The sequence below is a fragment of the Patella vulgata genome, chromosome 6 (genome assembly GCF_932274485.2).
Source record: "Patella vulgata chromosome 6, xgPatVulg1.2, whole genome shotgun sequence".
NCBI classification, from domain to species: Eukaryota; Metazoa; Mollusca; class Gastropoda; family Patellidae; genus Patella; species Patella vulgata.
In genome coordinates, this window is record NC_065884.2 from 46,498,321 (window position 1) to 46,519,705 (window position 21,385).

Genomic DNA, 21,385 nt, shown 5'->3' on the forward strand with positions numbered 1-21,385 from the left:
TTATCTGTGATTTAATCCACAAAAATGTTGTGGGTTAAGGTGCGCACAATGATTGAAGAGTAATATAAATTATCGAGTTTGAAATTTGTAAATGGAACTGTGCAACCTTTCTTAGGTTGTAGTGTGAGTTTTCCCCGTAGTCACTTGTTTGTCCTAGCTGCGCGTCGGTATTGACCATCGTTCCCGCGCTTTATTCATGATTTCCTTTTTGAGGTAATCAAACCCCCGTAGTATTAGCAAATATAAAGACCCAGTGATAAATCTTGCTCAAATTATTGTGGTAAAACCTACATTTGTGAGACATTGTCAGTCACACCTTCAAGTGGTTCAAGAGAATAAAAAATAAAAACAAAACAATAATCCGAGTAAAATGTTATGGATTTAGGTTGATGTGAACTTGTCATCCTTGAGCTATGAAAGAGTACAAGACCTTGTAAGGACCCCCTGGTTCAGTTAAACGTGGAATCATAAGGTAAAGTACAGCCGTCAATCTATAAGTTAGCTACGGCACAGATTCACATATTTTGTCAATAATTTCATATAAAGGATTTGTTTTCATTCTGACAACGTAAATGACAAGTTGCATTACCCCCTGTGACGTTTTGTTTAAATCGCCACAGTTGCGCATCCTTATACTGTTTGTACATCTCGCTAAAATGTAATAACATTAATGAATACTTCTACTTTACAAATGAAATACCCGACCAGTTTATAAATTAACGGATTAAACAAATCGAGACAACTTGGGTTAGAAAGTATATACTTTTCGGTTTGTTGGCGTTATTTTTGACCTAAGTTCGGGTAGACTTGGGGAACGATGTTTTCCAAGCATGGTCTCAGCAGACTAGTAAAATTATTGAGACAAGCCAACAGATTACTCTAAAATGTTCATCCATGGTGATAAGAGATGGGCATACCTTAGATCCAGCGAAACAATCCCAGGGTAATTGGATTAAATTCCAAGGCGGTTCTTATTTTATAAGGATAAAACAATGGATTGTTCTACAAGCGCGTTAATGCCTTTAGTGCCGAATAAATTACGGACTATTAAATCTAAATATTTTGTAGATATTATTTTTATAAATGAACAACGAGATACTGCGTAGGCCATTTTACTGCAGACAAGTTTTAACGGTTGTCACGTTTGAATCAAAGTGGACCCCTACGTTTTCCTGTTGAAAAACAATCAGATGATTGGAAATCCGATGATGTTGAAGTAGACGAATAGATCGTTGAATTGATATAACAAATAAACCTGTGAATTAACTAGCCTGATAGTCTGATTTCTTACACGATCACATCAAGTGAGGAGTTTATCTTGTTTACAAAAATTACGAGATCTCTCTACTCGGTTCAATCATTAACGACTAATACATTTCTCAAATTTTCAATTTCCCCTAACTGTTATGAGGGTTCATTTACGTAAGCTATGTTATATGGTATAACAAAGTTTACACAAATTTCCATGCTTCAAATAGAATATCTAACTGTTTAGCTCTCTTAACAGATGCATGACGTTAGTTGTTAACCTAATTATATCGACTGGCTACCAAAGTTCTAAAATAAGAAGTAATATGAGGTGTTCTAGAAATAGTAATACGCCGTTTCTTACACGTTGCCATTTTCCCGTTTCCATTAGCCGACATGGCGCAGGAAAATAAAGTAGGCCGTTAAACCCTGTTTCATTTTAATTTCATTTCGACGCTATTTCTAACCTGTTTCAGAAGCTGAAGCTACAATTGAGAATAAGTAAGTTATAAGTAATTTATAATTAAACTAATTTATATTAGATGTTAATTTCACACCGTTTAGTCACCCCATTGACATCTGTAGTCATGTGCAAGAAATCGAGTTTTTGGGACTGTGATGGGTGCTTAATCGCACCTTTTAATCTTGCTGGGTCAACCAATCAATCATGTCGATAATCAAAGCCTTTCAGGGGTGTTCGTGGAAGTTTCTGTATCACAGGTTTGGATGGGTAGATTGATTGGTAGTCGCCCAATCAGATTCTGCGACCATAGCAGATCAATCTTGAGTAGATAAATTATAAACAACCCAAAAATAAAATTGAAGCCAATATTAAAGATACATTATGTAAGATTTAGATAAAGAACTAGCCATTCTTGCTATAATAGTTCGAAAGTAGATGATGTAAAATGAATAATTTGAATTGCAAGCGAAGATATTAGCCTTTGAAGGTTTGACAGACGTGTGCAATAATTTCAACCACCGTATTGGTTGATCGAAGCTAAGCCTCGGTCCTCCATATTTGATTAAATCAAAGTATCGCTGAACCATTCTAATCTATTTAATATCGGAGAAATCTGATGCCATCGAGAGTTGATTAAGGCCTGGATCAGTTAATTAATGTCTAATTAATACTTTAGAAAACATTTCAGGCCTAAAGAAAGACCTGCAAATAGGCAGATTTAGCTCTTGCATAATGCATGTTTAATTAAACAGAAATACTAGCTGTTAACTTACAATAAAATTCCGCCCCTCCAGCATTAACGGGAATAAGTGAGGACACCCCCACCTCCTCCAACACACCCACACACACCAACCCACCCACACCAACCCACCCACACTCACACACACCCATACGCACACACACGCACACACACACACACACACAAACGCACAGGTATTCGCATAATGTTTGTTAGACAAAAAAATGACATTTATGGCACAACCAAGAGATTATCGGGGGAAAGTTCAGTTTGCTGTCATTAAACCATTGCTATAATTTTCCATAAGATGTGTCAAAATCTAATTTTTCCATTGGTGGATTGTTGCCAATGATTTTGATGAAAAAAATGTCATGTGTACTATGGATTTTCGGATTATGATCATTTTTCTGTCACCTCTACGTTTTACTACATAATTAAAGAATGAACTCAGCTGGATAAATTGACACAAATTGCCATCGTGAAAATCGTTAACTCAACGAGTTTTCTCTTAACTAATTTATTGAAATTCTAGGCCACTACACGATCAAGTATTCCTGTTTGTCCTACATTATTACGGCAGTTTTAAAATTTAATTTTGGTTTATCCACTTGTCTAAGCGTCTAGATTATAAATTCCATTTGCTATATAAAAAAATCTCAGTGAGAATGGTGTTGTGTTGTTCGTGACATAAAAGCTATAACCAACATAAGTAATGGATAGGAACTGTCATTTTGAAACTAACATATGATTATTTTAATGGGAATGCTAATGAAAATATTTCATAGACAGCTGTCTTCCATTTTTCTTTGGCTTACGGTGATCTTCCGAACTATCCGTATGGCAACTTGTACACTGATTGAACGTGTAAGCTATTCGAACGACTAGTCCCAAGACAGGGCTTGACAAGATCAGCAGATTCTTTTTTGTCGATGCCTTGTTTCAAAGCTTGGGAAAAAAAAGTAACGTACATTGATTTAAAGGAGCTAAACCTTAATATTAAACTTAATATTATCCACAATATTCGAAATTAAAAACATGAATAAGAATTCAATATTGGTCCATTTCAATCAATATTGATGTTGTTATCTTGTCGTGAAAATATGGAATCCTATATCCAACATTTAAGACACAGTGAACATTATGAAATGAGTACACGAGCCGTGTACTCTATGCTTAGTTGGCGCCATTTGTAATGAACAAAGAAAAACATATACTACAAGACAATGCAGAAGTAATTCGTTATGGCTGATTCACAAACGACAAAAAATAATTAAGAAAACCGTGCAATATGGCCTAAACAGGTGTAAACGGTCCCCGTTCAATTTGGACAGTTCACGTATTTCACCGAACATAGTCCATTAGAAATTACAATTACCTTTTAAAACTTTAACGTAAATCACTTTATATAATTCAAATTACATTAATATGTGGCTATACACCCTTTAACGCTATGACCTGGCTAAATACATGTATCTTCAGTTTTTGTTAGGATTCTTGAAGTAAGAACAAAAACACATCTCGAAAGATTATAGTGTTCTTGTCGAATACAGAATACTTGTTTCAAGAAAGTACAATCGTTTGAAATATACAGAAATTGTATTTCTTTTTTATATTCTCGTTTCTTGTCATATATTCATTCTTCTGAAAGATCTATGTTTTGCTCATAGACCTTGTAGGAAAACATTTGCGTGGGCTTTATCTTGAGTGGTTGGATCCTTTATTGAAGGAGTTAAATGAATTGACAACACGATTTTTCGATATATTTGTAGTGTGTTGCTTTGTGAGGGTATTTTTGTAAAATAAGAAAATGATTCATGTTATGCCACAATATATCACCACATTTCCTTTAACTTGACTTTCTAAAAAAACCAGTACACTTAAAGATACATTAGTTAAGAGTTTAATAAAGAGTTGGTCATTCTTGCTATAATAATTCAAAAATAGATGATAAAAAAAGAAAATATTGAAAATTTCATTCAAATTACTTCATTCTCAGCCAAGTTATCATTGCTTGTAGTTTTGACAAGATGTGTGCACAGTGGTAACCAGGGCACTGGTATAATAGGGACTTAGCCTCGCTTTCCCATTTTTAAATTAAATTTTTAAATGGCTAACCGTTTTAATCTAGTTAAAATCTCGAGTATCCGATGCCATCGAGGGTCGACTATGGTCTTGTTTTGTTAATAAATGTCTAATTAATAGTTTATATAACATTTCAGGCCTAAAGAAAGACCTGCCATAGGCAGATTTAGCTCTTGCATAATGTATGTTTAATGGATTGTCTTATATAACAGTGTGCTGTCTTGTATGACAATGGGGGAGTCACAATGGACTGTTTTGTGTAACAGTGTGCTGTCTTGTGTGACAGTGGGGAGTCACATAATGGACTGTTTTGTGTAACAGTGTGCCGTCTTGTATGACAGTGGGGAGTCCCAATGGACAGTCTTGTATAACTATATGCTGTCTTGTATGACAGTGGGGAGTCAAAATGGACAGTGTGCTGTCTTGTATGACAGTGGTGAGTCACAATGGACTGTCTTGCATAATGACAATAGGGAGCCACAATGCCACCGAGAGTAAAGCGTTGACTTACTAACCAGGAAATTCCAGATTCGATCCAAGTGTTGGCCGATTAATAATTTCCTCCTGGTTTTCCCTGACATCATTGTGCCGTGTATGACGAATGGTCTGAGAAGTAACTGGGTCTAGTGATTAAGAGGTCGCAGGTTCGTTCCCGGTGTTGGCCGATCAAGTTCATCAGTGGTGCAGAAATGAGCGCCTGACAAGAACAGCTGTCTAGTCGTTCGGGTGGGACGAACAACCGAGGTCTAGTATATATACACATTGCCGTGTACGTAAAAGATCCCCTGCCAGTTGGAGTTCGATATAAGAGTAGGCCATAGCGCCGCTGTCCGGGCAAAATTAACCTCATAGCACACTGCATGACGCATGCCCGTCTTCATTAGCAGAGTCGGAGCAGAACAGTAGGGCGTTAAACCCCATTTCATTTCATTTCATTTCTTTTTATGAATTCCGATATTAATTCATGTAAACCTAAAATGGCAATATTGTTTTACACTCGTATGGCCATTCTTTTAATAAAAAAAGAACGTGTGGTTAGATATATTATATAATTGACGGACATATTGACTACACCACATCCACACTTAAAATCACTAAGCTACCATGATCACCCCACTTTAACAGTCACAACCATATCCAGTGAATTTGAGAAAAATATGTTTACTGTTATGAACTCATAATGATCATATAGTTTCATCCGTCATGAATTAATCATTCTTTTGTCTTTTATAAATCAAAAAAAAAAAAGAAAAAAAAAAAAGAAAGCGCCGAATTCTGGATTTTGCTTTCAAATAGAGTTATTGAACAAAATGTCAATGTCATGGGGGCAATATCAGTTTATCTTTCTAATCATTCAAGTTGTTTTTATTTATGCCCGTTTATCATCATTCATCACTTTACGATCATCTCTATCTGTCTTGCAAACAGTCCATTGTATAAAAAATGGCCAATCCAGTGCCCATCGCCATACCCCATCCTTCAACACCCACATGCCACATTGACAGTTTGATACTATCGTAAAATGTACAATACGTTAAAAACTGTAATTGAGTTTATTTTAAAAGAAAAAATGAAATTGAGTTTATTTTAAAATATATATATATATATATATATATATAATCTTTATCGGTCGTTTACATTCACATATACGGTGTTATTCCAAAGAATTGAAATGTAACAGAATTCAACACGAGCCGAATTACAAGTAAAGGAAATTTGCGTAATGAAAAGGACCCTTAGTATTTATAACTACACTCGGTCAGCAACAACATTGAATAGGGGAGTAAAAAATCAACACAGTTCACGGTAAATGATCAAGGTATAGTAATATCCCTGATTTATCACAACCCGTGAACGTTCCGATGAATTTTAGGCAACCTTCTCACTTTCTTCTGGGTAGTAGATTATGTAATAAAAACATTTGTGATAAACGTATATTAGAGTAGTCTATAGAGCCGCTGTCTGGGCCAAATTTCATTCATAGCACACAGTATGGTGTTCGTTTATCTGCAGACAAGTAGGACGTTAAACCCCATATTTCATTTCAGTGTGATATTTGGGGTGCCAAATTGTTAAGCATTGCAGTTATATCGAATAACATAAGGTCATAATCAAATAGATTCTCGCACAACCAATTAAACAACTAGCATTGCTTATTTAGTAGACGTTGGCACTTTTCCGATACACATTGGCATTTTTCAAAGAATTAAATGCTCTTATATATTTTAAAATATTGATTACAACTAATAATCCCCTTGTAGCTATATTGTTTACAAAACATACATGAATATAGTCCATTAAACAAAATGTTTACATACGATAATATATCTTTCAGCATATGCTATGGTATATAAAACAAAATTCAATCAATTATTTTGAGATTCACCACAGCTTAAATCCGCACATAATTGACAGAAATTCATAATTTAACAGAAAACTTAAAGAATGCAACTCAATATCATCCACAGTCTTCGACATTGCAAACACCATGTATTTGTCAATTTAAATCAACATTGATTTAGTGACTTCATGAGTGTTTTTGAAGGAATCTAGAACGATTGGGTGTTTCCCATTTCCATACATGTATACTATTCAAAAATAGTAGGGGATATTTGATTTTGGGGGCATAATACTAAAATATGCAAATGACTACGAAAAAAGTCACTATAGAACCTAACAGAAGAAACATTTCCAGTTACATGTGACGCCCAAACGCACCAATAGCTACCGCATGGAATGCAGGTGATGCTTGGGATCATCATGGGGGTCCAACCCAAGATTTGCACGACTCTGACTTTGAATGTTACAGTCATTGTGGCATTGAATTCCAGGGTGGAAACATCAGTTTAATTGTTTTAGTGACCAGAAAACAAATTTTGATATGCGTCGGCTTACCGAAAATGAAAGGTTACGTGCCCTTGGCATGCTACAGATCGGCACAACACAGGCGGTTGTGGCGCGGACGATGAATGTTTCTCAGTCTGTCATAAGCAGGCTATGGTCCAGATACCGTGATACACAATCTGTACAGGACAGACCACGCTCAGGTCGACCAAGGGCGACAACTCAAGCCCAGGATCGATTTATCCGTACCTTGGCCTTGAGAAATCGTGTCATCACAGCAAATCAGATCAGCGCTCGTCTTCAAACAGACACTGGTGTGAGAGTGAGTGGCCAGACGATTCGGAATCGACTGCATAGGGGTCACCTTCGCGCCCGACGTCCTCGCGTGATCCCTTGTTTGAGAGATCATTACATTCAGGCAAGACGTCGTTGGTGTAGGGATCGTCAACACTGGGATAATCGACGCTGGAGCAATGTGATGTTTTCAGATGAGTCAAGGTTCACTGTTGATTTTTTGGACAGACGTAGGAGGGTGTGGCGTCGTCGAAACGAGCGCTTCCAAGACGTTAACGTCATCAGACATGATCGATTTGGGGGTGGTTCTGTTATGGTGTGGGGAGGCATCACTGTTGCTGGAAGAACGGCTTTACATGTTGTTGCAGGGCGTGTTACAGGCCAGTACTACCGGGACAACATCTTGGCAGTCCATGTTGTGCCGTTCGCACGACGTCATGGCCGCCGTTTCATCTTCCAGGATGACAACGCAAGATGTCACAGGGCCAGGATCGTTACAGGTTACCTCCAACAACAGAACATCACCACATTACCTTGGCCAGCACTGAGTCCCGACCTCTCCCCCATCGAGCATGTCTGGGACATGCTTGGACAGAGGTTACGTCAACGTCAACAACGTCCTGCCAATGTCCAAGAACTTGCTGCTGCGTTGCAACAGGAATGGGACAATCTAGACCAAAATGACCTTAGACGTCTCATTAGGAGTATGCCACGTCGGATCAATGCTTGTTTGGCAAACAGAGGAGGATTTACCCGTTACTGACTTGGTTGTGATGCTGTGGTAACTTTGCTGTTTGACCCCGGGTATCATTTTACCCTTATAATGGTCAGTCTGTGCCTTACTTAGTCTAACGATCATTTGGAATAAATCGATGAATGTGAACTTCATTTCATTTTGTCATTTGTTTCTTCGTCAGTTTCATTAGGTGACTTTAATAACACTTAAAAATCAAATATCCCCTACTTTTTTTGAATAGTATATATACCAAAATTGCCATACTTTTATTTGGAAATAATCACCTGATAAATACTTTTGTGGGAAAGGATATTTAACCAAATTCCCCAAATACCCGAATTTTTAATCCTCCCAATTTCTTCTTTCGTATAGCCTACCATGCATTCAGAGTTTACGATTAACTTTGTTTTTGTACCATTTATCAGTTTTATTTGTATGTACAAAGCCAAACTTTTATATTTATTTCCTTATCATTTTAAATGTTTTGGTAGCAGCTTATCCAAAAAGAAAAATTGGATGTTAAAATTAACAAACTAATTATTTAATAGGATTCGTCCTTTCCTTTCCTTCATGCTTCACACCAGATTTAAAACAAATTCATTAAAGACTACAGCCTTCACAAGGTTTTCTGAAAAGGGGTGTAATTCTGGGCCGAACGTTTATGGAATTCTAAATACCGATCTGTTGTGTCCCCTCGGTGCTTCACACCAAATTCGAAAAATAAAATTTTAAAATTTCTAGCAGCTATCGAATTCACAAGGCTTTTAAAAAAAAGGAAGGTAACTCTAGAATGGAAGGTTGTGGAACGCTGAATATCGATCGAGTTCGTTCTTTTATGATTATTCCAATGCTTCATACCAAATTTACAAGGTTTTCGGAAAAGGGAATATCTCTAAAACATAAGCAACATTGATTGAAAGTGGATAGAGTTCGTCCTCTCATGGACAGATGCTTCCTCCTAATTTTCAAAAAAGATCCGTTAGAAAATATAGCCACTATCGCGTTCAGATGGTTTTCGGTTCGGAAAGTGGGAGGGGGTAACTCCGGAACTGAAGGTCCGTCCTCGCATGACCCATATTCCCTCAAATAATTAAAAGATATAGCCTCTGTCGCGTTCACAGGGTTTTCGGCAAGGGGTGGGGATGGGGGTAATTCCAAAACTTAAGGTCCTAAAATGCTGACTATCGACAGGGTTCGTCCTCTCATGGCCCTAATGATTATATACACCCAAACTGAAGTATAAAAGTGACTAGATAGGTCTCACTAGCCATGGTCCCCATACATTTTGGAGACCAATTTCAATATACCTCTCTCGGTTCTTCGTTTTAAAACATTCAGCATCGCGGCTATAATATCTATCACACGTAATAAAATGCCACTCGTCATTTAAAAATGTGTTTATTTCATTCGAATCACAACAAGATGGCCCTATTAACTTAAATTGCGTTAGATAGAAATTTAAGTGTATAGTCGTAAATATCTATGGTAATTCAATCTCAGTTGTTGGAAAAGTCGACACAAAACTTAATTTACTCAAATTCAATTGTATTGCCCAAATTTGAATGAAATCAAATTTGCGAACTCATTTTAAACAGGACGCTACTTAAATCCGAATTGCAAAAATATAGCTTACATCAATATCTGAATCAGAACTACATGTCCGACAATTTTGCTTTCATCCAGTAAGAACCATAATAATACAGACTTAGTTTTGATAAATCCTCTCGATTCAGTGGACCGGGTAAAATCTAATTATTTTCTGAAAGTAGTCATTTAGTGTGAAAATATATATTTTAGATTATATTATGTTTTGTGGAACGCATTTAGATCTATTTGAAATAGAATAGCAATCTTATAATTTCTAGTTTGTGTAATTGGTATAATATTAGCTTATATATGTAACAAAATGGACAATAACGTTTGAATTTAAACAACAGTAGGACGTTAAATCCCATTTCATTTCATTTCATTTGAATTTAAACTTTGGGTATTCCTAAGGCAAAATTTTAATCAAGTATGCATATCAAAATGTAGTTATTTTATTAAAACGTTTGTCTTTCTATCTAAGACCTTGTTTAATTTTAGAATAAAATGCGATACATGAAATATTGTTAGTACATTGATAAACCTTTGAACCCAGTCACCCATCCTTTTTCATATCAAAGAGTTGCAAAGATTGCAGCATAATATTGGTTTGAATAATGGTAGTGTAATAGATTCGCGAGATAAACATTGCTTACCTTAATGCTATCTGCGCGAACACTGTATTATAAGAACCCGATGATGAGCGTGGGCATTGTATGATTGCATTTCTAATCAATATATTTAAATGAAACTGATAATTTGCAAAGACAATTGCCTGATAATTCTGATGTATGCGTGAAGTGGCGGTGTGATGGGTCCGATAATAGCCTATGCTTGATCAGTTAAGAGGGTCATCTCTAATTAAGTGTGTCATTCCAAAATGCTTCATCATTCTCTTCCATATTCTCCCCTTTAATTAAAATATATAAATCAATAAAAAGACAGATATAACTCCAAGAGAATTTTCTCTGCACCACCATTTGTTATTTAGCGAGTTTACATAACCAAGAGATTTTCTTTTTCATTTCATTTTATTTAATCTTTGCATGCATCTTTTGATGTATCTATAAGGATTACTTTTTCAATCGCCTTGCATCTTCAGGAAATCTATATAATCCTCCATATTTTATCTATATTTGAATAGAAGTGTATAGCTGTTTACTCTAAATAAGAGACTAGTATACCTAAAAATATGTTCTTTGACGCGTCAATGCTATTAATTTTTCAATTTATTTCTGTGCAAGGAAACATTCCCAACAAATATTTGTCTTTCAAGACAGACACAAATAGCATTCTACTAAGATAACTGGTAAGCACACGCTTAAATAAGCACCTGATAAAAGATAAGTTGCCGGCCAACGAAACATACATCAACAACAGCTAAATCGTCCGCGCAGTCGACACGGGTTGTCTCATATATACTCTTAAAAAAAGTAGGGGATATTGAAATGCAAATACCTATACAGGTTGTGATATGATAGTCATAGATACTTGACATGCTTTGAGAGTATGTTCATATATGAAGATCTTATCGCCCCCAACAGAACCACGGAGCTGCACGTCCGACACGCAATAGCGCCATACACGTGGGAGGGGTTCATTGTCAAATTTGACACTTCAAGGAAGGGTTGATGAAAACTGCCGCTTGCTGGTTTATCCTATCCATGTTTGCTTTCCTATCGGTTCTTGCATAAGATTTACTGTTTAGTGTATCTTTGCTTTAGTGCGTTACGTTTAATTTGATCGGGAGACGTGTTCGTCGACGTCAACGTCAACCGACAACACTGCAAGAATTGGCCGTGGCACTGCAAGAGGAGTGGGTCATATTGCTCCAAATGGTGATTGGACGGTTGATTAGGATCATGCCACTACGAATTGCTGAATGTCTGAGGATTGGTGGAGCAATTACTCATTATTAAGACAAAAATGAAAAACGTCCATTTTCACTTTTGACAGTGTATCTCTTTGCGAGTGAAATGGGGCCGTCAGATAAACTGCCCATATGAACTGTTTGTGTTCATGTGTAGGCAATTGGCCTGTTATTAACATACACTGGTTACCCCTAATAAAAACAGCAGCGCATTTCCGCAGTTTTGTATTGTTTCTGAATATCCCCTACGTTTTTTGAAGAGTATATTTATTCTTTTGTGGATAATGGGAAGAGAGGGCATTTTCAAGACAATGATATCAATATCATACAGATCAGATTATATTTTTCGTAATTTGAGCGTTCACAAGGATTAGCAACGTGAAAAAATGGCCATAACTCTAATTGGCGTTTTCGTTTCATTGATTTATATGATGCATATACATTTCATACCGATCGGAAGATAACTTTTGTCGTTACAGCGTCCACAAGTTTCAACAAAGTGTAACAAGTGCCATACCTCGAGAAGAAATTAACGGAAATTGTTGAAATTAAAAAAAAAGGCTTTTTCGTGCAAAAACGTATATAAATTTAAAGAACAATCAGATGTTCAATGTAGTTTGTAGAGTGTTCACAAGAAATTGTGGACGACAGATGGACGTATAAAAAAAGGAACAAAACAACCGGTTTATTAATATGCGATTAATGTTGTACCGTGCGAAACTATTATTAAAATAATACTTATAAGTTCAAAAGAGATATGATAATACACACACGTTTTTTTATATTTCGGCGAGATAGAAATATTGTATTTTAATGATTACTTCTTTTCCTGCTGGTTTATGCACTCAGGGTAGATGTTTGTGAATAAATTCATCCATAAATCAATCCGTTTGTATCATTTCAAGTACGAAGCCTATCCTTAATAAAGGTTATCATGATGGGTTGATTCCCCATGTACCTACCCGCACCGTTTGATTTCCTCTATCTTTTGTTTCAAAGAAACGTTATTTGTTTGGGTTTTATGTTTTGTTTAAGCTATCGATAAATTACGGGAACCATTGTGTGTGTGGGGGGGGGGGGGGGGGTGCAACATCTTAAGTCGGTTAATCAATATATTTAGTCCGTTTAAATCCATGTGAATACCATACTGGTTCCAGATTGACATCCAATCTACTCAACGTATTGAATGTTATACATTTCACGAATGCTTATACGAATGAGGCATGCAATGGGTATAATCCCGCGTGTGGAAACCATATTGGCAAAAGATACTTTGGGTAGCCCATTTGGATACCATACTGAACCATACACCTACAGTCTAAACTTCAAGCTTGGGGAAAAAACAAATGAAATAAAATGGGGTTTAACGTCCGGTTCTGCTCCTACTGGGCTAATGAAGACGGAGGAGACACGATTTCGGTATGAAGTGGAAATAACATGCATACAATAAACATTGTAATTCTACAACATATTTTTATTAATAATTAATACATTATTAAATTGTCAGACATGTTATCAAAGGTGCCCCAGACTTGTTATATGAATTGTAACTGGCTTTAGATTGCATCCGAAAGCATCTGGAAACCTACAAGATTTTGCTGGAAGTAGCCCTCTAATCCATACCCCCTAGTGTGCTTGCAACCCTTTCATTTATAACTTGTTGTAGGGTTCTTGGTATGTACTGTGTCTCAATTAACAAGTCAATACACGGAAACCTGGACAATCAGATCTGCTGTAGTTTACAATACATTCATAATGGTCAAAAAAATTGTAAAATCACCACATATTATTTACATCATAATATGAACTCAATAAGTTTATATTTTACATAAAATAAGTTAAGATGAGAAAAAAAAACCCCAACAATTATACATATTTAGATTTAAAATTCATTATATTTCTGGGTATATTTCACCAAATAAAACATACAATAACCCAAAACATTAAGTTATATTAGTTCTATAGAAGACAATGGCTGATTTGAGTATACAGTAACATAAGACATGTTCAAATTATATTGCATACATTATCTAAGATAAATCTGTCAAATGGTCCTTAAGATCGCTACATTTTACTGCTTGAAAACCACTCATGGTTACAATGTGTGTGCCATTTGTAATGCACAATGAAATGAAATGAAATGGGGTTAAATGTTCTACTAGTCTGCTCAGACTGGGCTAATGAGAAGAGGCATATGCCAGGCAGTGTGCTATGAGGGAAATTCTGCCCGGACTTTTATCAAATTTCAACTGCTGTGGGAACTTATATGTGCATGCCAATGTGTACACGGGACCTTGGTTTTCCATTTCATCTGAATGACTAGACAGCTTTCCTTGTCTGGCCCTCCATCCTGCACCACTGACAAGGGGAAACCACACCTGAAAATCATGTTGAACTTTCTCGGCCAACACCGGGAGCAAACCTGCGACCTCCAGACTAGCTAGCCAGTGTCTTACTCACTGAGTCATCGTGGTTCCCCATCTGTAATGCAGCAGATGGTCTATATCTTAGCACTGGATTGGCAGATATATTTCAAATTATGCATACAGTTTAAGTTGTGCAGTCAAATCAGCCAGTGAACTAAAAGCCAATTTAAGATACTTCCCAAGCATTATTTATTAAAATCAATAATTCATTAATAGCCACATTTTAGTTTTACTATATTTTATACAACATCAACAACCAACCAAATATTCTGTTTACAATACAATAATATTATCAATTATTTACATTTATACACAAATAATAATTTGTATCTTTAATAGTTATAGATCATATACAAACAGACAATACACACAGTGTGTATCAATCAATCTCAGAATTGGGTGTTCTCAATGGAAGTCTTTATCATTAACAAAACTATTATGTGCAATACTGGTAGTTTTGATGACAGAGGCTATGACAATAAATGAAACAATTTATCCACAAGCTAAGATAATGTCACTCTGTACTGTTTGTAGACAGAAGTTTCCTATTCAAACAAAGAAATGGTGAATAAAATACATTAAATTATGGGACCTATAAATTATATTCTCCTCATCAATTTATTTAAGCAATTTTGAATAATGCCCGACAAATCAAAATTGTTCTTCACTGATTTGATCATGAATGATTTCATATATTCATAAAACGATGATGAGTTGATGATGACAAGTAAGAAACTTTATTTCTGTTGTTGAACTGTATTTGACAACCTGAAATATATTAATCATAATAATAAAGCTATATTTTAACTACAATCTTCAAAGGGAAATGCAAGAGCTTAAAATTTTAAAGTGGTGAAGCACTATCTTACAGAGGAATCATCACTACCATTTTCAAAGGGAAATACAAGATAATAAATGTAATTAATTTAGTCAAAATAACCATACACTCTCCTAATTAGAGAAAATTGAAGCATTGATCCACCAAGAGGTATTTTGTGCCAGCGTTTTTTTTTAACTCTTTGAAAACCACTAAATGAATTTGCGTCACTTGTAAACATAAGTTACAATTTTCACCACATAACAGGTAAAACATCAGACTTGTCTTAGATTCTGCAAACAGTCTAATTTGGAAATACACATGTACTCAAATCACATATCAAAAATTATTTTTTTTTGCTAACCGGTCAAGACCCCCAAAGAGCGAAACACCCCCCCCCCCCCCAACAAAAATGTGTCACTAAATTGCAATTCAGTCAATTCAGAATGTTCTAGAATAACAATCAAACAACCCCTTAACTTAGGACTCAACTCTATACATACTTTTTTAAATCATAGGGCAGTCCCACTGAATAAAATTTGATTTCCAATACGGCTACATGATCACACAGTCAATGTACTTTTTTTGACTTACCATTCCATAGCTTCATCTAAACCTAATCCTTTAATTGCTGATGTTTTAAATATCTGGTACTTTCTGTTTTTAAGTGCAGGTAAACCTAATGCATTAGCTACTTCTGAGACTGTCATAGCACCTTCAATATCTTGTTTATTGGCAAATACTACCAATATCGCTTTCTTTAATTCATCTTCCTGAAGAAATACAAACAAATAAAGTTAATATGTATTGTATATTGTATAGTCAGACATAATTACACAAACAAACCTTAGTTTTTATTGTCTCCAGCTTCAAGGGATCATAGTTCCCCCACTTTGGTCTTAAATCTGAAAATTTTTTCAAAAAAGATTTTGATGTGAGATACAGGTAAGTTTGAGCTATGAAAAATGGGCAATAACTCTTGTTAAGATTGACTTTCAAATCTGCATGTAGTATATTATACTCTTTCAATAACATTTCGTAACTAAAATAAATATACAGTGGACACAGCTCTATGGAATACACTTACTGTTTATTACTGACTAATGATTCTCTAGTTCTCAACACGCAAATTTTCAAAATAAATGTACAAAAATATATGAATTTAACATTTGTCAACATTAAGCAAGCCGAAATCTTTGATGGGTCTCTTGTTAATCTGACTGAAACAAATCTGGGAGATTATTGTCTTCTGATATTTTAGTTATTTTATAAAATTTAAACAACCATTCCAAATACATTTAGGGTAAATTAAGTTGTGAGATTTTCTGAAATATGCAAAGAACAACCAGTGGCTTTATGGCCAATTTATATTTATATGCTTTCCATACATATACATGTACATATTAATTCAATAGATAATTGTTTACCTACCTCTAACATAGAAACTAATTCTTGTTTAGAAATTCCTATTCTATCTCTATCCATACTATCAACAACATATATAATAGCATCTGTATTAGAATAATAACATCTCCAATATGGTCTGTAAAAATAAAAACATTAAATTTAAATTTCACTTCATTAACCAATTTCTATAGTGCATACTCATACCTATATTGAACAAAAGTGCACAGCAGACAGTGATCTAAATCTGTTACTACACTGCTGCTAAATCGATCAAGAATATAGTTCAAAGAGATTTTTTATATCCAGTATAAATAACGGTTAGGAAATATATGTTAAAAGATTTAGTTTCTTTCAAATAAAATTATCCTAATTTCTTCAAATAACTGTTTACCCCTTGAAGTAAAATTGCATAAAGCCAGTTAATTGAACAGAGAAGTGTATATAAATGTTAATGGTAGCAGGGGATTGTTTATCATTAGATAGAACCTACTATTCTGTAAAGGACGATGCGCTGTTGCACGAACAGTGTACATGTCTGTACTACAATCTACAACTTAGTTAACTATCAAAACATTCTGGTTTTCTGTGTCCACTCCCAATCAAACTTGTCTTTATGCAATAAGAAAGATATTCATACAAGTAATATGGGACGACAAATACAATATAAATATAGATTGCGATAATAACCTTATACTTGTTTGTCCACCAAGATCCCATACTTGAAACTTTAAATTTTTATATGTAACAGTCTCCACATTAAAACCAATGGCTGAAAAGAAAACAAAAAATCTAATTAAATTGTGATATTTCCTAACAAAGAAAAAGTATAAGAGAAAGATTGCCATATGCACTTTCTGGACAATATTGAATTTTTCACAGTTTAATCCATGCTAAATTGTACGCTAACTGATTATTTATTTAAGAAAACAAAATCAAAATATCTGCGGTATGTATGTCATTTAAATTGTTTGCAGAGAATGTTGAATGTTGACAAAGTTTCAATGAATTGTATCTTTGCACATACTGAATGGAATTTAACCTTTTCTGGACTGAAAGTCTGATAATCCTTTTAGAGATTCAATATTCACAATATCGTATTTAATATGTAGTTAGCAAAGGATTCAAAATTCTTCAAATGATGATCAGGCACTTTAATAAAGATAAATTGCTCAAAAATTGAATTGACATGGGCCTTATTGGGTTTAACGTCCTACTGTCCTGCTCAGACTGGGCTAATGAAGATGGGCTAATACTATACAGTGTGCTATGAGGGAAATTTTGTCTGAACAGTGGCGCTACGGTCTATTCTTATATCGAATTCCAACTGCCAAGGGATCTTTTTCATGCACGCCAATGTGTACACAGGACCTCGTTTTTTTGTTCCATCCAAATGACTAGACAGCTATCTCTGTCAGGCCCTCCTTCACATGACAATGGGGAAACCACACCGGAAAATTTTACACGAGGAGCGAACCCACGACCTTCAGGTTAGCGAGCCAGCGTCTTACTCACTTAGCCACCGTGACTCCCATAAATTGCCAAGCAATAACACACAGTTACATGTACCATTTCACAAGGGATGTATATAAATTCTCTACATATTAGAATTTGCTGCAATATCTGTTCTCTTCAATGAAATCTGTGATAAACTTACTTGGAATAGTTGTAACAACTTCACCAACTTGTAATCTGTATAATATAGTTGTTTTACCAGCTCCATCTAATCCTAAAATTAATATTCGTCTTTCTTTATTTCCAAATAATCCAGAAAAATAACTAAGTAAGCCACCTGAAAATAGAGAAACAAGTTACTTTGATAAATTTTTCTTGACTAAACTTAAGACTGCAACAATCAGGTAGATACTGTAAGCTGTAGTTTTTATAAGTGGATATGTTTGATTATAAGTTTTCAGATTCAGAAAAAACACTCGAAAGAAAAACCTTGTCCTGTCAGTTTTTTTCTACAGCCTTTCTTTCCCCAGCATAACCTCAGTCCCGTGCTTTATCCTACACCTACTATCTGAACCGTGGTAAATTTTCAACTGATTTCTTTGATTGTGAACAAACTAATCAATAATTGTTATTAAAAACTTGCCTATGTGTGTGAAATCCCCTCTGGTTGAATAAAATCCATTGCAAAATTAAATATACCCCAACGAAAAAAAAAAGTTATCTCTTGAAAAGTCAATGCTTTTGCTTGTATTTTTGACTGTGTCCATCACAACACTACACATGTCATGTGATGAGCTAAACCATCATTATATGTTGAAGGGGGGTAAAGGACAATCACGTGTGTTGCAATCAAAGCAGCGAACAACCTTTTCAATCGTTTTAGTTTGGGCAACAAAAATAGCAACTGAAGACAATAACATTAATTTGGAAACAATTGATTGTCAGTCTACTAAATTTTATTCACAATGAATATATCACCGATAACACAAATACTTGTATCACAAATCACCCCATAATTGTAAATACCCTGTATATATTTTTATAAATTATATTACATCCCTGTCAATTATAGGCAACTTTGTGGCTAACATTTATAAATAAACACACTTTATTTCATAATTTTAATTGATCATATTTCATAATGCAGTGTAATCCCAATGCTCTAAATTACTTTTTTTTACTTTACTCGACCGATACTGAAATCGAAACATTCTTGATAAGAACAGTTTGGGTTGTCTAAACGTCGTTTATTGTCTTTATAGAAATGTATCTAAAACAAAAAATCACTTGTCAAAAGCAGCATTGCAGATTGCGTGTATTATTGGTTCTTGTGTGTTATTAATTATGCAGACCGTGGAAAAACTTGTGCAAGTTTTGCTCTAAATTTAACCATTTTCACTGCATCTGTGTAGCATACATATGTACAATAACACATATGACATGGTACCTTTTACGGTAATAGAATTCAAACTGCTTAATTTTGTGCTGAAATCCCTCACACTTATCTACCTAAGGGCCGAGCAACTAACTCAATATTTGTGATATGTTTTCGAACAACTTAAACTCGCTAGTCTTTATCTGGAAATGGAGACCGGTGTTTCAAGCAGTACCATGCGGTATCTGGATAAAACCAGATTTTTATTTTATAAAAATAATGTGTAGGTGAAATTAACCTTTCATTATCAAGTATAGAACATGGGTCATTCACTGTATAGATCTCTAAAGGAATGGGAATCGATTATCAGGTCACCAAACGAAAACGTTGACCCGAAATCCTAAAAGGGTAACGTGTCCGGATAAGCAGTTGACGTTCACGTCCAAACTACTCAATATTTTGAGACAAGGTAACTACACCATTCCTCTATATTTTGGCATTTAAATTTCATACGTACTCAGACTTTTATTTTTGAGACTCTGTTCAAATCGGGATAGTCCCTTTAATATATAGTTAATAACTGAGAGTACAATCGTATGGATACATTGCCCTGAGAATTTCAAAATGAAGCCGGGATTTTTGCAAATCAATTGTGTTACCGAGACGCACGATTATAAAATTCTGAACAGTATTTGCACAACGGAAATAATATTCAAAGAGATTTAGAAAGAAATGGAACTATCTGCCGATAATTAAACCAATGTTTGTTGATAATAATTTTTGGTATTTATAAAAAAAAAAATAACGTTATATACCTATTCAATGATTCAATGGCTTCAGCTCGGCTATTTATTTTGCCGAGGTAAATGTAAAATATATTGGCATTTACGGATTTACCTTGGCTAAAGCAGATTGCTGAGGTTAATTGACAGGATTGCTTAAGTTCATCAGGAAGTATTAAAGATATTCAAGGGTGAGATTCAAGGCCCATAAAACAAATGTCGTTCTTTTTGTTCTGCACCTGTGTTCAAAAGAAATAATCCCACCCAACTCTCTAACAAAATAATTAATACGAGACCGAAACAAAATAACGGACTATGGGCGTAGTTATGTTTGTAAACACCCAAACTCATTACTAGTCCAAGAGCAATAGCTTATTCATACACAAAATTTGAATTGTTGTAAAAGAGCCAAACACCGTTACGATAGACAAGCCTTGCTGCAACCCCCTTATATAAAATGATCTATCCCAATAAGTGACGTAATTATCTTCCATTTTTTTATTTCTCAGTGTCCAAATTTGTGAGGAGTCCAATTTTACAAGAGCGAACTTTTTTAATCGCTGGTTGTACAATGGATTTTATTTAACCGGAGGTAATTTAAAAAAACAAAGGTAAGTTTATAATAACGTAAACAAAGTTAAGTAGTTTGTTCATATTCGGACAAATCTGTTTAAAAGACGACGGTTCAGACAGTAGGCCTAGACCTTACTACTAACTACACACACTGACACTGTACTAGTACTACCACTAGGCCTACTGTAGTCTGTAGGCCTAGCTACTGTACTTATCGATGACAACAGTGTGACATGCCAAACCTCTCTCAATGAGAGTAAGAAATCGAATCTGAAATTTAAAAAATATACCCATTCTGCACTGTTACTAATTTCTCATACAGGATTTTTTAACACCACACTAACAGATAGAACAAAAATAGTAGATTGGACAAGATAATAATGGTTCCAGACGACGTGTCCACGGTTTAGTGTAGTTGTTATTGTCGTGGTTATCCAGTCTGATCTCTCTAAGTAATTGAGTACAAAAGCATTAAAAGACTGGATATGGGATAAAATTTCGCTATGGCTTTGTGTAATATTTTCGTAGATTGATAAAATATTTCAAAGAAATGCCAAAATACTTCTTATTTAAATAAAATTATTAAGATTAAATGATTCAAACTCTAAAAGCAAACTTATCTTGATGATTAGGTATACATATCAAGTGTTTTAGAATAATCTTAATCCTTGTATACGAAACACGCTCTAAAAA

General features: G+C 34.9%; 1 protein-coding gene across 1 annotated transcript; it reads right to left on the minus strand.

Annotated features, from left to right (window-relative positions):
* Window positions 1-13,313: 13,313 nt before the first annotated feature.
* On the minus strand, window positions 13,314-21,151 carry LOC126824784 (ADP-ribosylation factor-like protein 1). The gene is made up of 6 exons (XM_050554167.2): window positions 20,983-21,151; window positions 18,165-18,299; window positions 17,198-17,279; window positions 16,535-16,646; window positions 15,698-15,876; window positions 13,314-15,054 (listed from the first exon to the last, which is right to left on the minus strand). The coding sequence occupies exons 1-6, from the start codon at window positions 20,984-20,986 to the stop codon at window positions 15,024-15,026; spliced, it is 543 nt and encodes a 180-aa protein (XP_050410124.1). The 5' UTR covers window positions 20,987-21,151; the 3' UTR covers window positions 13,314-15,023.
* Window positions 21,152-21,385: the final 234 nt, after the last annotated feature.

Bases quoted from the DNA above. Each gene is read 5' to 3' on its own strand.
- LOC126824784 (XM_050554167.2), bottom strand. The intron at 15,877-16,534 runs GTAGGTAAACAA...GTATTTCTTCAG, and splicing joins AATTAGTTTCTATGTTAGAG to GAAGATGAATTAAAGAAAGC. The intron at 15,055-15,697 runs GTAAGTCAAAAA...AATATATTTCAG, and splicing joins TTAGATGAAGCTATGGAATG to GTTGTCAAATACAGTTCAAC.